Here is a 17,029-nt window from a genome sequence, read left to right on the forward strand (position 1 = left end):
TCAGCCAGGTGGCTTCACTCCCAACACAACCTTTCCCACTCAGCTTGGGTGAACTGTCATTGCCCATTAAGCCAAAGGGCTCTTCATCATCATTAATTAATATTCCCTTCCCAAAGGAGGGAGGATATTGTCCAAAGTTGTCAGATTCCCTTTCATCATCCACACCACACAAATACACTGGAATCACATGTCTCAGACACACTCATCACATCCCTTTCGCTCTGGCCACCATGAAGCATGCCATCTTCTGTTATTTAACTCATACAATGCTATTGAAACTTTTGAGCTATTCAGGAATAGCAAATGTCTTAGGACAACTTGCTTCCAGGCTTTTCTTACACACATGCATCCACCACATGAAAATTTGGAGCCGTGTGTAAGTACTGCCTTATAAGCCAGGACTTGCTTCTGAAGGTGGTGTATAGGTCTGGAGTCATCAACTGCTGATTCTCTTTGTATTAAACATTCCCTCAGATAGTTTTCTTCTTCCTGTATGGTTTCTTCCACTGCTAGGCAAAGTCTAACGCAATTTTCCTGCCCTGCAATGTCTTTCAATCTTGATGCCATTACTCATCTGCAATCAGAAACAAGTGCAGATACTAATCTTTCAGGGAAGAAACAATACTTCATAGTGAGGAGTTTACAGACACTCGGATTTAGGTCCTAATTCTGTCACAAACTAGCTTTGAATCCTTGCAAAAATGGTTATATTATCTCAACCTCTATTTACTTAATGAGAGGAGAGTGATTATAGTCCCTCTATATTCCAAAGTTCAAATGTGGATTGAATGGTATAGTTATGGAAGATTATTTCCACAGTGCTTTGTACAAAATTTCCACCCCAAAATATTTGCTATTATTATTATATCTCATCTACAACAACCAAAAATATTTCTAATATGTTTACTCTGTAGCCAACTTTTCTGGCTCACATTTCTTCACCATCTTAAACAAGGGACATGTTCAATGTCAAATTCACACTCAGAGAAAATTCTGGAATTTTAATAATTAAACCACAGGAGATTGTTCCCCAACACTTTGTCCTCAACATTTTCCCATTTCATTCCCTATACACATGTAGCAGCTAGAGTAAAGGATGGAGTATTTGTAACCAGTTCTAATGTATGTGCAAACAAAATGGTTTTAATGAGACTTTTGCTTCCTTCTGCATTTCCCATAAGGACCCATCAACAATGTAATTCCTAAGATATGGACCCATCTACACGCTCATAGCTGAAACAGTTCACCTCTGTTAAAATAGCTTCAAGAGATCGCAGGTACAGAAACAGCAGGTGACTGGCATGCAGAAGCATATAAACAATGAATGGCATCCTCTTTAGTCACCCCCAAATGTGAGCAGATGTGCACTCTGTATATTCCATCCCTGTCTCCCCCATCTCTTATGATGCTCATCTCTGTTCCTTATTAACTCATGTATGGATTTTCTTACTTTTCATTTATCTCTAAGCTCTCATCATTCATTGCAACTCTACTGGGAAATTCATGCTGGATGGCTTTCAGCTTCCTGCTAGCCAGAACAATCAGATTTAAGGGAACATTTGTGCCAGGCTCCGTGTCCACCAATATTCTTTGCATCTAGGTAATCAGCAGATATGGCACTGCCGTTCTGATCACATCAATTTCAATTCCAGTTGCTGTGAACTGTCAAGCTAATAAAACAAAGATGCTTCGCTCCAGGCCCAAGGATGCAGAACACCTTTACATAATACAGTCACACCACTGCTCAAAGTGATGATAATCAGAGGCAGCAGTTTCCCTACAGAGAGTCAAATGCAAGAGAGACACAAAGGGGAACTGCAGGATTAACAAAGGAATGTTTGCCATGTCCAGAGGTCACCCTGCTTCCTATTCTAATTCCATACCCATGCCAACATTTGAATTCAGAAAACAATCCATGAAAACAATCGCAAATAACAAGACATTGCAAAGTCATTCCTGCTCAGATCTGTCATCTTTCCCATTATCAAGGGACCAATTAAAATGGTCTTTACTTCTGGCAGAAAACAAAATGTATCAGGAAACTCTATTTTGAATGGACTTGATAAAAGAGGAGAGAATAATCAGAAAGCTACCTGAAAAAATCAGAAAATGTACTCCAGAGACCAAACACAACTAGACCCAAGAAAGCACCCTGGGCAATTAGGCTGGGGCAGCTGGTGTGATATCACAAAAGCTGGACACCTGAAGACACTTCCATTGTAAATGCTGGATCCAGGGAAGAGAATGTGTGGCATTTCAACAAAACACACTTCAAATTTAAATGTCCACAGGGCATTTACAAAGGAGGAAAGCAATGTGACAATTTATGCTTGCTTATAAGAAGTCAACTAGTTTGTGTCAAAAAAAAAAAAAAAGGACATATGGTCATAATGCTAATTGCAATATGAGAAGAAGTAGAAATACAAAATAATGGAAATGTATTGAACATTTAAACAATGAGAGCATATTTGAAGACTACAAGAGTACAAGATTATATTGATGTTTAGACTCTTTGGAACATATTAATTATGTCATCTACATTTTGTTGAGCATTACTGTATTCCAGGTATTGCACTCAACATGTACAAGGATTAACTCATTTCATTCTCAGAGAGATTCCATCCTGGAAGTCCTGTGTTTATCTCCATATTTTAAACAAGGACACTGTGGCTGAGAGAGTATAGATTTGGCTCAAAACTACAAACAAATGGTATAGCAAGGGTTTTCACCCAGGCAACCTGAATCTAAAATCTATCCTCTAAATTAAATTTCATCCGAAGGGAATTTGAAACTAAATCACCAGAGTATGTAAATGTTTTCCAGAATACATGTTCAGTTTGAGGCAGAGATGTAAGATACTATATTTACCTGAAACATGGGCAGGAGAGAAAGTGGGAAAAGTTTGCAGTACATTTTTTCTAAATACATACACACAAATCATGTCCCTTGCTAGTCTGTCATAATTGCATCATAAATACTTGGACAATGAATTGGGCAGACCATTTATTAACCAGCCTTTATACATACAGAGAAATCTATTTCCTAGAAGACATCTCTACGAGTTCCTGAAGGGGAAGGAAAATAGAAATCACTAAGAGGAATTACAATGATGGGCTTGAGTTTTGTAAGTGAAATTGGTTCCTTTCATCCTGGATACAAACAACTACTTGAAAGCCTGAATTTACCCTCCACCAAATGATTGTGACATTAGGATACTACATGTTTAAATCCATTTTAGATTTTTTTTTTCTCAGAGAGAATATAGGTATGATATTATTTTCTAAATCCTGCATGTTTTTAAAATGACACATTATAACCCATTATAAATTCTTCTTGGTGCATGATATGACTGGCAAATGGCTAAAATACAACCCCAAATACTAGCTTTCTTTCTACCCAACTGTGCCTTAAAAGGCAATTAAAGCATTGGTGTTTGTCATAAAAACTGGTTGATCCAAAGTGTATGAATTTATTTTGAATTTGTATTATTTTGAGGAATGAAGAGCCTTAGTTCCCTTGGGGAATCCAGAAAGCTCTGGTTTTGTTGTGGTTTGTTAAATTACTTTTCCCAGATTTTGGAGGGAAAAAACCTCTTAATCTTATCTCACATTCTGGTCCAGGAAGAGGAAGAACATTAGCTAGGGGAAGTCACTGAGTTAAAAAGTGTGCTCTGATGTCATGCCAAGATGTCCCTGATCCTTTCACTCTTCAGAGAGAGATAAAGGAGTTCTGCCCACTGGTTCTTCTCACAGCACCCTGTCGGCCTTGTCAAACTATTTTCAAATGCCATGTGTGGAACACACTTATGTAAACACTTTCATTGTCTATCTACCCAGACACTCTCCAAGTCCTCTCTGGGCCTTCACATCTTGCAGACTTGGTCAAAGAGAATGCCTCCCAGAGAGTTCTGTGGATTGCAAATTAACTAACAAAAACATTCCATAAATCCCTTCAACTCCCAAGTGCAATGAGACTGCACATGGAAACAGTAATAAAATGATCCAACGACTGGCGCTGGCTCTTCCTTGGCCAGTCCAGTCACTGCTATAGCTCAGTGACCACATGTACCTGGTGACATACCTCATAGAGGTCAATCATGACGTTACCCTCAGGACCTCTGCTGCTCTGGACATTCTCCAAGGCCAATGTGAAGTAGACACCTCGGGTGTCTGAGATGTAGAGGTTGTAGGTATCATTCTGGTTCCATTCTTGGACTGCTGCAAACACTTGGTTCTCATCTGTGCTAATGACATGCATATCCTGCAGGAAGATACAGGAAGTGAAGAGGGAAGAAGAGTTTTATGCATTAACTGGCATGCATCTAATAAGCTTGGGATCTACTGAAGTATATCAGAATCAGCATTTTGATGAAAGACAGAGAGCATCCAGTTGCAAATATAAAAATAATAATTAGATAAGGGTTAATCATATATTTTCTTCATCATGTGAGAGGTCAGGCAGTAAGATCATGAGAAAAAATAAGAGAGATGCTTAGTGGCTCAGTTATAATTTAATATCCTCATTAGAGAATTTGAAGAATACTGTCTTAAATATATATGACTATGGAGAACCAATCATTCTGATGTATTTGTCAAGTTTAAACATAGTAAATCTTATGTGAGGCAAATATGAGGAAAGTCTGCAGGAACAGAGAGAAAAGAGAAAACCCTTCATCTCTTACCATGGTCCACAGACTAAGAAAATGGATGCCATCTGCAAGCTTGTTAGATACACAGAACTTCAGTGCCCGTTTATGAAATCAAAATATGCATCTTAATAAGATCCTTTAATAGTAAGCAGGGGGCAGCTGCATCTGGGTGAAATTCCAAACCCTTTCCCCTTGTTCAGAACTCTGGAGAAGTGGATTCTAACACAGACAAGAGCTTGCCATCCCCAACCAAGGGTCCCTGTCTCTTTTAGGGGATACCTGTTCACATGCTCTCAGCTGCCTTTTATTTTTCCCAAATCAATAGACACAATACAACTTCCAAAAATTAAAAATAAAAACAAAGGGAAAAAAAGTTTCCAAATACGAAGCTATACATATCACAAGGGAAGAAGAAAAATGTGGAAAGATTCTTGGCCTTTATGTTCTCTTTCAAATCTTCAGAAATGGACCTGGCTCTGTCCTCAGACACTTCAGGATATCTGGCTATCATTCTTTAGTAACAATCCTAGTGCTGGAAAGTTCTCCTTCACCTCTATACTAAATTTTTCATTGTCACTCAAGTTATTTTTCTTTTCTTTCCTGCAAAGCTGGGTCCCTGGGCCTCAAGTATGCTAGGCAAGTGCTGTGCCACTGAGCTATCACCCCAGCCCTTGTAACTGGAATTCACATCTTGGCTCTTTAATTCAGCCAATGCAGGTGGAACTCTGTGCTCAGAATTTTCACCTGCAAAATAGAGATAAAAATAGCAGGTGTCCCCATTGCATTGTGAAGAAAAAAGTAGTTATTAAGTGTTAATACACTTATAATAGTGCCCAGTACTTAGCATATGCTCTATAAATGGTAGCTATTTTCAGTTAAGGGACCACTTTTATCCCCCTTGTTGATCAGGCAAGGTGAGTTGGCTTTTCTATTTTGTCTTCACTAATGCTCTCAACAAAAGGTGGTTCATCCAAATGTTTTCTTTCTTTCTAATGAAATTAGCTGTGCAAATGAGCCCCAGGGTTGCCCTTCCTTTGTCCACTGAGGGACAAACCCTCTATGGCTCCCCATTCTCTATAAGGCTAAGACCAGAGTCCTTACCCTGGCATTTAAAATTGTCAAAAAACTACTCCCAGTTCATGTTTCCTTCCTTCAACAATATAATATAATCCCCGAATTCAAATTACTCTATTTCAAGAGTAAACTGGTCCTAGTATATCTATATGTCTGTGCCTTTGGAGTGAATATTTGCACAGGAGAATTTCTATGAGCCTTGCTATAGATATTAAGTCATCTTTGATTGGGGAACAAAAGCAGATCATCTATACAATCCCACCTTGCAGAGATGCTTGTTTTGTAGATTTGAAACTGAAGCACAGATGCATCAAGTTCCAGATCACTTAAGAGAATCTGTCACATAATGATAGTAGATTAAAATTTTCATCTCTAGACATGGGCTGAGAACATCTCTCTTTCTCTTCATACACTCTAATTACATTGAACAGCCTTTTTAAAAACGATGTTGGTCTTAAATGTTTCAATTAAAAAGCCAAACATATTTAAATGTCACCTTTCTTTTTCCATCTTGCCTAAATCTTCCTTGTCTTCAGAAAAATGTGTTCTTTCTTTTTCACTGAATCACATGATTTTAGACTAACATAGGATCTTATACCTTTTCTATTAAAGCATTTTTAATAACTGATCTGTAGGAAAACAGCATTGTTGGTTTTTAATAAGATATAAAAAGGAAAGTAGGGGCTCTTTGGTAAAATTCTGAATTAATGCTGAATTAAAGATCTTTCTTGCTGAGAGTACATTCAAGGTTCTTCAGCATACCAGTGAGCTCCTGTTAGTCTCTAGGGAAGGAACATATAATGGAGTCTATTCCTTTAAATTTATATTATCATAGGACCAAATTTTTGCAGAACATCACTGAGGACATTTCATTCTGAGTAACACATTTGAGAAAATAATATTTTAAATCTAAGCGCCTTATTTAAAAAAAAATGAAGAAAAGAAAAATTGACAAATCAGCCACCCAAGGTTTCAAAGCAAGTTAGTGACAGATCCAGGTTCCCATCTGGGTCTTCTGTTGCAAATCAAACAGCCTCCGTGCCCCCCTGCACTCTGGTACACATCGATCTTCCACCATGGAGACAACCAGATCCATACTAATAATAATATTACCTTGCTTTTATAGAGTATCTGTCCTCCAAAATGCTCCAAGCACTTTCATATGTATTGCCTCATTTATCTCACTTGAGTAGCTCAGAATGAGCCCCCAGTAAGTCAAGCAAAGGAAGATTGTCACTCTGTCTCTCTGATCTAGAGGACCACATGTTCTTAATGGTAATGGCAACATTAAAATTTACCCAGCTTGCTCCTTGGTTATTCTTTACATATATATATATATATATATATATATATATATATATATATATATATATATATATATGTTGTAAACACGGTTCTGGGTAACTCTGGTTTTTAAGAGTTGACAAATGGCAATAGGTGATTAAAGAAGATTTGAGCATGAACGTGCTGGTTTGTCTCAATTCCTTTGGTCAGAGACGAGCTTCCTTCCTTTAAAGTCCCATAAGCCCCGGATTGGATGAAGGCCAGGAAATATATGGGCCTTTGCCACAGATCACTTCTCCTTCTTTTTGAAGGTCTAATGGGATTGTTATGGAGCATCTCATTGCTTTATACAATAAAACACACCTGGACCCAATAATCCATTCATTTGTATATCAGCTCCCATTTTCTGTGGGGACAGGACAAATTAGACACTGCATTTTATCCTTAGTGCTCAAAGGAGCCTGAGCCATGAACACACTCATTCGGAAGAGCAGAGGGAGGGGATAGATGGCCAATTTGGATTCAGAGTAGAGCTTTTCCTTCCAGATTGGCTGCATGCTACTGGAGGCCACTGTCAGCCGTGATCTGCATGATGGCTGTGACCAAGCAATGCAAAATGTCTTTCTTCCAAATCTCCCAGCTATGGGTCCACACAAGCTTCTTTGATTTTAAACTACCATGTTGGGGATTCCCAGAAGTCAATAGGCGTTTACTCTCCATGCCCCTGGTGATACATCAGATTTGAGGGAAGGACAGTGATGCTATGTTTTAACAACAGAAGTTATTCATTTACATTTAAAGAAATAAAATATGTATAAAAGACACTAGCATGGGTGTCCAAAGACTTTAGTTCTAGCCTCAAGTCTGTGGCAAATAGCATTTGGTTTTGGCTCAGATTTAGTTTACTCAGAGAGTACATTCACCCCAGGATGAGCCCAAGTTGAGTGCCTCGAAGCTGCAGGTTCTTGATCTGGTCTCAATTCCACAAGCTGCCTGGACCAGAGCAGCTCTCTGCATTGAGTGTAATTCTTATTTTCAAAGGTACAAATCTTGCAAGTCAACTATTTCATTTTGGGGGGGGGGGGGGTCAGAGAAATCACAATTTATTTCAGCACTAGGAGGGAAACTGTTGTTTTATCTACTGAGGTAATATGTTCATCTCTTTCAAGAACCTTCCTAATAGATTATCGAGTGTGATTTAACAACACTCTGTCTTCCTGTTACAAACAAACTTCATCCAATTTTCTTCCAAGGCCAAACTTCAATGTTGTAAGTTCTTACCTTATTAAAGAAAAAAAAGTTAAGTCAAATCAAGAGAAGAAGTGCTTAAACGTGTATTCCAACGCATATACATGGGTCTGGGCAATTACAACAGTCATTGATCTCTTAGCAGCTGAAAATAATAATAGCTACTCTCATGGAGATAGATCCTTGGAGTTAATAGTGCAATTCAATGTGCCTTATCACCTCTAATGGCTGGGTCTTTCATCCCCCCATTCAGTGTTAAGGAGTAGAGTGGGTGCCCCCTAAGAGATTCTGCCTAGAGAAGTCAGCAACTTGTTATCATTGCTCTCCAGGGAAAGAAGACCTACTATGCCCTTGTACTAGGTCTGTCGCATAATTTCTTGTCCAGATATCTGTATTGGTTGAAGGTGGCATACTACAAAGTCAGAGGATGAAAATATAAGAGAAAGAGACGGTGTTGAACAATTAAAAAAAAAAAAAGTTCATTAGGTTTTCTTTTCAACCCCAAAGCTCAAAGTCCACCTATAATTCTATTTAAACCTTCAAAATCCCCTTCTTAAACATTTTACACATGTATCTCCCTTGTTCTAAGATTAAGCGCCAATACATTAACAAATTGGGCACTTAAAATACATTGGTGCTCTCTCAAACAGACAGCTCTGAATGCCCACATCAGTTTGACCTCCACTAGGTGGCGCTCCATATCAACGTAGTTTTTTAGTGTTTCCGGAAAGATCGCCTGGGGTTGCCAGTGGTTGAGGATCTTTAACTTCCCAATACCACTATGTTCAAAGGGGAATGTTTGGGGAAGTCTAAAAAATTAGCTGTGCTTCAGAACTCTAAAGACTATCCCGTTTAGTAAGTCCCATTGAGAAATAATGCTGTCATGTGATTGCAACACCTCTCAATAAACAAATAGTAACAATAAATTGGGATAGAAATGAGTTCCACATGTTGAGCTGATATACAATGAATCCAAATAAATTGTCTCTGTCTTTATAGAAAAAATCAAGGCATCCTGTTAAAATCATTACTAATGAAAAGCAAAAGGAAACCATTAATTTATTTGGATGCTCCTAAAGCAAGAATTCCAGAGAGATAATGAAAGAAAGGAAGGGATTGATTGGGGGGGGGGGTGCGTGGGCACCAAGAGAGAAAGGAAGGAGCAACACTGGCAAACAAGAAAGTAAGGCAAGTCCAGCTTGAGAAACAGAGGTGGGGTGATAAGAAAGATTTGACTGTGAGAGACTAAAAAGGTCTCCGAGAACAGAGTGGAGGCAGGACAATGTGAATCAGAGAAAGTAGTGAAATGGAAAAAGCCAATCAGGGTATACCTTGGGCAAAGCGTATTTCGGAAGCTTCATTTGGGCAAACGCATTCCTCCGGTAGGACACGTAGTAATGTGGTCTTCCTCCTGACGTCAGCTGTATTATAAAAACAAGGTTGTAAGAAGAGCTCTACCATAAAGGTCGCAGGTCACAGAAGTGCTACCTGAATGGAAGGAGTTGGTTGCCCACACAGCAGAAAGGATGCCCGTGCAGGCAAGTGTAAAGAATTGGCATTTAGTTCAAAAATCAGCCAACACACGGTATGTGTATTAGTCAGAGGCCCAAAGTGAACCCACTGTACAAAAATATAATTCTTTTAATTTGCACTGTAGCTCAGAAGCCAGAAAACATTCTCAGGTTTTTTTGTTTCCAAATGATATAAGCCTTAGAGTATATCAGCTCCAGCCCAGCTCTCCAGCCCTATAACAGGTGCCTTTGCCATACCAGAAGGAAATGGCTCTGGTTGAATAGTGGAAGGGGAGCACCAGGGTCCCTTTTGATGAAGTCACACTGATGACTGTGGGCACATCCCACAGACAGAAACACCGGCATGCTATGCAGAAAGGCAAGCCAAGATCATGGTCCAAATCCATTTTAGGTCTCTTTAGAAAGAAATTGGGAAAATTTGAATCCTGATGGGTGGGAGAGAGAGAAAGAAGGGTTATATTCTCCCCGTAGGCACAGGCACCAGGCTGGACACAGTCTCTGCCAGCATCTCTCTCCTTGTTTGCTGCTCTTAATCTATGTGAATACCTGGACATGAAACGTTAGTGAGAGTTTGCATATTTAGAATGTCAACAAATACCTGGGGTAACGTTCATCAGACACTCAGGAGTGTGACAGGAAAGTTATCATCTGCTTGGCCATTATGCGCAGATTGCCCCTTAGTCCTCTTTGTGGGTTAGAGAGAGTCATGTTTAAAGTGGCACCGATAGCAAACTATGTATGAATGCTGAATTGATTTTGATTTGCAAATTACAAATGCGGATTAGAAACGGTTACTAGAAAAGGTTCCTGGGAGAAGCACTGATAGAGAAATGAATTAGGCAGACCAATGTATGTAACTGTTTGAATGTCATTTGAAATTATGGGAGTATTCATTACTCATTTCCCTGAAAAAGAAGGAAATGGTGTGTGTGTGTGTGTGTGTGTGTGTGTGTGTGTGTGATCATTTATGAAACACTTAAAATTATAGAGGCTGACATGGAGCATTTTAAAAAATTCCTTCCTCAAAGCATGAGATTAAATCTTCTGAATCAAAACTTTTTGTCCGTATGTATATGTGCAGATACACAGTATGCATCAGCTATTTAGAAATTATACCTTTTTCATTATTAATGGAAAGCAATAACTGAATATTTAAATGCATTGTTCATACAGAACTAACATTTTCCTTAATTGCTCCAGAGAAGCAAAACACACTAACTCCCAGTGTCTTCTATCCACTAAGGAAACTGTTTCCCTTTTTTCACTTTCTTAGGAAGTGAAAAGCCTGGCTGAGCACATCTCATGCAAGGTCTCTTTATGCTAACTGCATTCAGTCCTGACAATCACGGTTGATTACTCTTACTCTGGCCTGTGCTGCCCACTCCCTCCAGGCAGCACAGTTTCCCTTCCAACCTTTCTCCCTACTCTTAAATTGGTTCCAGGAAAGAGATGACTAGCTTGGTATTCCCCTGATAGAAGAGCCTGGCATATTTGCACAGTCATGCAATGACTGGGAGCTGCTCTACAAATCAGATGAAGGGACAAATGGAACTGTGTGTCATTCTGGAGGCCACCTTCCTGCTTCAAGGTAGTGCCTGTGTGACCCGCTGATGTGGTTCTCTAGACATTGCCTGAGGATCAGCATGTACAGAAGCTTCCCACTCCATATGTTCCTTCCTTCCTTCTTTCCTCCCTCCCTTCCTTCCATTTTTACTCATAAGCCATGTGAGCAGGTGGAAACGCTGTGACATAGACAGAAATAAGAGTGAGAAATGCCTTTGGGACAATCGGTACAAGTGGATCTTTCTTACCTGAACAAACACATAATCATCCTGGACAATCAAAGAGTCTGGGTCAATGTAGCCTGGGAAAGGTTTATTTCTGTTGGTTTCTGTGCAGTTCTGCATTCGGCAAGTAAGGTATTGTGAATCTGAAAAAAAAAATGTGGTGGAGGTATACATGTAGCATTTTAGAGTCAGGGTAGATGGTATATATTTCCCTTGCCATCTCCATGTCTTTAAACAAACCTCCAATCTTCACATTGGTAATTGCTGTCATTTTTGTTACGATTATTATCATTATTCTTGGACTCCCTTGCAATTACCAACAGTACCCTCTCCCTGTGGTCTCACCAACTGTTGCCATACCAGAATACTAAATATCTGTTCTTTAATTTTTTTCCCCAAAACCTAGTGAAAATATTTTCCCAAACTGACATTTAATAATGCTTGTGATTTCGTAGTTACATTCTTCTCTTTAGCAGGCTTCCCCTCCACAGTCTCACCTTTGACAGAATTAGGGAAACATATTAAGTTATTAACCGTCTCAGGTGGAAGTGCTGTTGTTACAAATAATGATTCTTTAATAATATAAACATGTTTCTTCTAAGAATTAGAAATCAAACAGAATAGAGGGATTCCCACGAGTCAAAAACTTTGTTCTTACTTTTATAGATGAGTAAACTGAGCCCTGGATCTCACTAGAAATTACACCTGCTGATAAGCACAGTCTCCATATTGATAAATCACTCTTACATCAATTCCGTCTCCATTGCTGGAAGGAGGTGGTATTGGGGAAGCTATTTTTGTTTCTCAGTACTCACTATTCTGACCCCTATGTAATCAGATAGTTTCAGCTCTTACTTAAAATGGCTTTTGCCTCATTGCACCTAGAATAAATTCAAAATCTGCACTGCCCACCACTCCAACTTCCTTCTTCCTCCCACACTGATCTCTTTGTTTCTTGCTGTGAGTCTTCTAATTCAGCCTACTTTATGTTCAGGAACTTGGCCAAACTTTCCACCACATCAGAGGCATTTTATTTGTCTCTGCCTACAGTGCTTCTCCCCAGGCTGCTACCAAAGAAGGTTCTAGATTTCAGGTCACAGTTACTTCTAAGGATCTTCCCTGACTGCTCTGTATTATATGCCATCCCATTAATTCCCTCCATGGAATATCTAACAATAACAAATGTTAGTATTTTTTTCTGTATCCTTTCCCAATTAGAATGTAATCTTCATGGAGACAGGTAACTTTATTTTTCTTTTTTCTTTACCCAAGCCTTAAGTTCCTGGAACATAATAGGCAATAAATGATTCTATGTTGAACAACACCTCTTTATTGGAATATATAGTTTTAATTAAAAATGGATGGGTAAATTTGATTTTAAGAATTATAGACACATGCAGAAATCTGTTCTAAGTGAAAATATATGAGGGCCACAACTTATATGGAAAGGGGATGGACAGTAGCACATTGAAGAGGACATGAGTATTAACTAAATAATTTTAAAGAAATCAGCAGGGTTGAGGTTTTTTATTGGTTGTTCAAAACATTACAAAGCTCATGACATATCATCTTTCACACATTTGACTCAAGTGGGTTATGACCACCTTCACTTCGGGTATTCCATGCTCAACAAGAAGTGCCACTAGGGGGCGGCATGTACATTGGCCCCCATCTGACCAAAGAAGATGTAATTGCTGATAAGCTCACAGGCACCTGAAGAAACAGGGCTTTCCTCATCATCTTGCCTTCTGTGGGTAGGGGGTAGCTCCCAAGTACCCCATCTGCTCCTGGTGAAACTACCTCCTAAGCTGAACTAAAGAGAGGACCTCTGCTGATTCTTTCCTGTCTCCTTTTCCCAGACCTTCCTGTGGTTCCATTTTAGAGCATAACTCAGGATATTTTTCCTTAAAAACAATAACTGGGGCTCATCTCTTCTCCAAATGGCCCCCCCTATAACACACAACGTCTGTGCAATTTCACACTCCACTCGACCTTTTTGATGCCTTTAAGTTACTTAATTTTCTCAAAAGGTACCTTGAGGTCAGAGATGATGAAAATCTGTGACTTTGAGATCTGAGCTTAGTTCTGCTGTGGCCATTTACTAGCTGCTTAGTTCAAAAGAAATCACTTCACCTTCCTGAACCTTGCTTCCTTCATCTATTAAATAGGGCTGACAATATAAATTATCTAGTAGATTGACTTATAGATAGGATTAATTATGGAATAGTACATGTGTTAAATGTTTTGAAATTCAAACTTGTTCAAATACCAATTATATCAATAATGAGAACATTCTTGCTTTCTCTTTTGCTATCTGTCACAATGATGAGATCAACCTGGGCACATAACAGATCCTAAACAAAACTGGTTAAGCTGAATTTGAATACTGTAACTATATTTCTGTATCAGGTACGGTTAGTGGCCTACTCAAACTCCATTCTTCTCCATTTGCTGGGGGAAAAAACCGTATTGGACAGACTTATCCTTCTTCCCTGTGACTCAGAACATCGCATAAGTAGGGAAGAATCCCACTGGGTTTAGGTCCACTCTGGGTTTTCCTAGTCCTCTTGGCATTCCTAGATTTAGAAGAGGGCATTTAAATCTAGCAGGTACCAGGTGATACAGCAGAAGGCCCTCCTCTGCCTCTAGACTACACTGTGTCTCAATGTGGTGCTTCAAACTGCTCTACTGTCTTGATTATCTGAAGAAGCCAAGCTTTGCATGAAGCTTACATGATGAGTGTGAAAGACAGAAAGTACCCTGATGACATCAGCTACTGACTCTACAGAGTCGAGAGCTGCCCTACTGCTTTGATTCTCCTTCCGTGAGATACTGACTAAAAACTATGGTCAAAGCTAACTGAATCAAAGGTTCTTGATCAGGAATTTTGGGGCCTCCAGTTACAAGTTTCACTGTAATTTTAGAGCTGATGTATAACTAGGGCTTCCTGATTATATATATATATATATATATATATATATATATATATATATATATATATATATTCCTTATCTTTTTTGTGATAGTATCCAGTAGTTTCTTTTTTAAACACTCACTATTGTCTTCATGGAGCCCAAACAAACATAAGATGAAAAACACAAACATATACTTATCACATTCATAGCTCATCTATATGAAATTATAAATCTGAGGGACTGAGTAACATTTATTGAGCAACACTGTGCAAGACATTCTAAAGGATGTTCACATTTACTTGTTCATTTAATCATCACAACACTGCAGACTATGATATATTAACTGATTTTTCAGATATGGAGAGTAAAACTCATGATTTATAGAAATGGCAGTATGGGGTTTTGACTTGGTTGGCCTGACTCCAACTTTGGTTTATTTCTACCACACTATGTGGCATGAAAAACTTCAGCGAGTTTCAGGTCAATTTTTTTGTCAAATATATTTTGGCTTCTATCAGAGTATCAAGGGATATCCCTAAATCCCAAGTGAAAATACCCATAAATTCATATTTTATGAGATAACTGGCAATAGGGATCAAGATACTTAAAAATCTTATCCTTTGGTCTTAGGTTCATCTCTGCGAATTCTAAGGGAATAATGATGTATGCAAGGAGGTGGCCACTTGGTTTTTCATCACAGGGAAGTCTATATATATATATATATTAAATTAGAGAAAACAAAATGACCAATAGAGGGACAGTTAAATAAACGTGGGACATGCATAGTTGGCTATTAAAATTCTGTACTATGAAGGGATATGTATTGAATTTTATATTATAAAAGGAAGTTACCCATTAATAGTATGGCACAAAAGTGAATTTCTTAGTTTTGAATGGTATACCTTGGGTTATAAAAATGTGAACACTGAAGGAAACTGGGTGGAGAGTACATGTACTCTAAACTATCTCAGTAATTTTTCTACCTGAAATTATTCCAAAATAAAAGTTTTTAAAAAGTAGGTTACCACAATATGTGCATTATGGGTCCACTTTTTTGGCAAGTTGTTTATATATAGATATCAATAGATGCATGCCTACTGAAGAAAAATGAATAAAACATTTATTTCAATAATAGAGGAAAAGCAGCAATGTAAGGAGGTTGGACAACCTGTGTACCCATCGCTGGTCCCATACCTCTCAGCTTGGTAGGTAGGGGAGAGTCTTTTGGGCTTATGAGACCAGCGTGTTCTGGGTTCCTCCAACCCATGCTGCATTCTGTAGTTGAGTTGTACCTGAGCCTGTCTTTGGGCTTTAGAATGACAAAGTATACATTTTGGTGACATAGGAAAAGCCTCTGGAAGGAGTCTTTAAACCAATTCTTTCTCAGAATGGCTCAAAGTGAAATTTACAAGCTGAAGGGTAAATGATCCATTCTGAGCTGCCTGCCTGGTAAAGTGTTCCCTGGTTTGTTCCCTTTCTCCTTCTAATGGAAATAGAAAGAAATTGGCTGCAGTTCATAATGAGAGACCAATCACTCTCACTCCCTCAGGGCTTGCTGTAATAGCATTAAGTATGATGAACTCTTTCCATATTCAATTCTGGTGAGCGTATGATGCGATTCCATAGGAAGTGTCTTGTAATTTGGCATTAATTAATGTCAATTAATGTATGCAACTGCTCCACGTTAGAATTAATTTCATTACTTTTCTCACACAGATGTTTTCCTTGCCACAGGTAATTAGGACACTGTGCCGCTCTTTCTGAGCATTCTCACTATTTGCAACAGCTGCTGATTGAAATAATGCAGTCCCCATCCACCCCAAACCTGTGCTGATCCAGAGAACTGGAGCTGCCTTTGCAAGGCCAGGCTTTGAGTAGAGAAATAGGGGTTTAGGTGCAGGCCTGAGGGCTCCCTTGTGAACCTAAGCAAATCACTCATCCTCGCTAAATTCTGATCCATAAAATGGGAAAAAGTGATATCCACCTCACCAGTGGTTGTGACAATAGAAGACCTTAATCTGGAAACATGTTTAGCCTAGTGCCTGGTTAGACTGTGCTTAAATAGAGATTGCTGTAATTTTTATTAAAGTCCACTCTCTTTATTGCTCACTGTGTATCAAAGTGAACATCTGTAAAGTATTACAGACATTTCTGAGACAGCATCTTTATTTGTATTCAAGGTTTGGTTTGGGTCAATTTTTTCGCCCTTCCTATGGAATCACAAAAGATCTCTTACACTCAAAGCTATCTTTTAAAATAAAAGAACGAAGCTGGAGGCTTCATACTACATGACTTCCAAATCTACTACAAAGCTATAATAATCAAAGCAGCATGGTACTCAGACAGAAGAGCAGACACACTGGCCAACGAAGCTGTATAGAGAGCTCAGAAATCAACCCAGACACTAAGATCATCCAATGTTCCACAGAGGCACCACAATACATAGTGAGGCTGTGGATAGAGCTCAGTGGTCGAGTGCTTGGCCAGAAGTATAAGGACCTGGGTTCCATCCCCAGTACCATGTAACAAAACAACAATAAC

The 17,029-nt window shown here is 38.9% G+C and overlaps 1 protein-coding gene across 5 annotated transcripts in view; it reads right to left on the reverse strand.

Moving 5' to 3' along the window:
• Positions 1 to 17,029, reverse strand: part of SORCS1 (sortilin related VPS10 domain containing receptor 1) — a gene marked incomplete at its 3' end in the record, with an annotated part of 491,305 nt that overhangs the window by 101,310 nt on the left and 372,966 nt on the right. For all 5 annotated transcript variants that reach the window (XM_081268499.1, XM_081268498.1, XM_081268500.1 and 2 more), the window contains exons 7-9: positions 11,598 to 11,716; positions 9,586 to 9,675; positions 4,081 to 4,260 (exon numbers count right to left, since the gene is read on the reverse strand). In XM_081268499.1, coding sequence (XP_081124625.1) covers positions 4,081 to 4,260; positions 9,586 to 9,675; positions 11,598 to 11,716 — 389 coding nt within the window. The remainder of the gene's footprint in view (positions 1 to 4,080; positions 4,261 to 9,585; positions 9,676 to 11,597; positions 11,717 to 17,029) is intronic.

Source organism: Spermophilus citellus (assembly GCF_964194105.1).
Source record: "Spermophilus citellus genome assembly, chromosome: 15".
Lineage (NCBI taxonomy): Eukaryota > Metazoa > Chordata > Mammalia > Rodentia > Sciuridae > Spermophilus > Spermophilus citellus.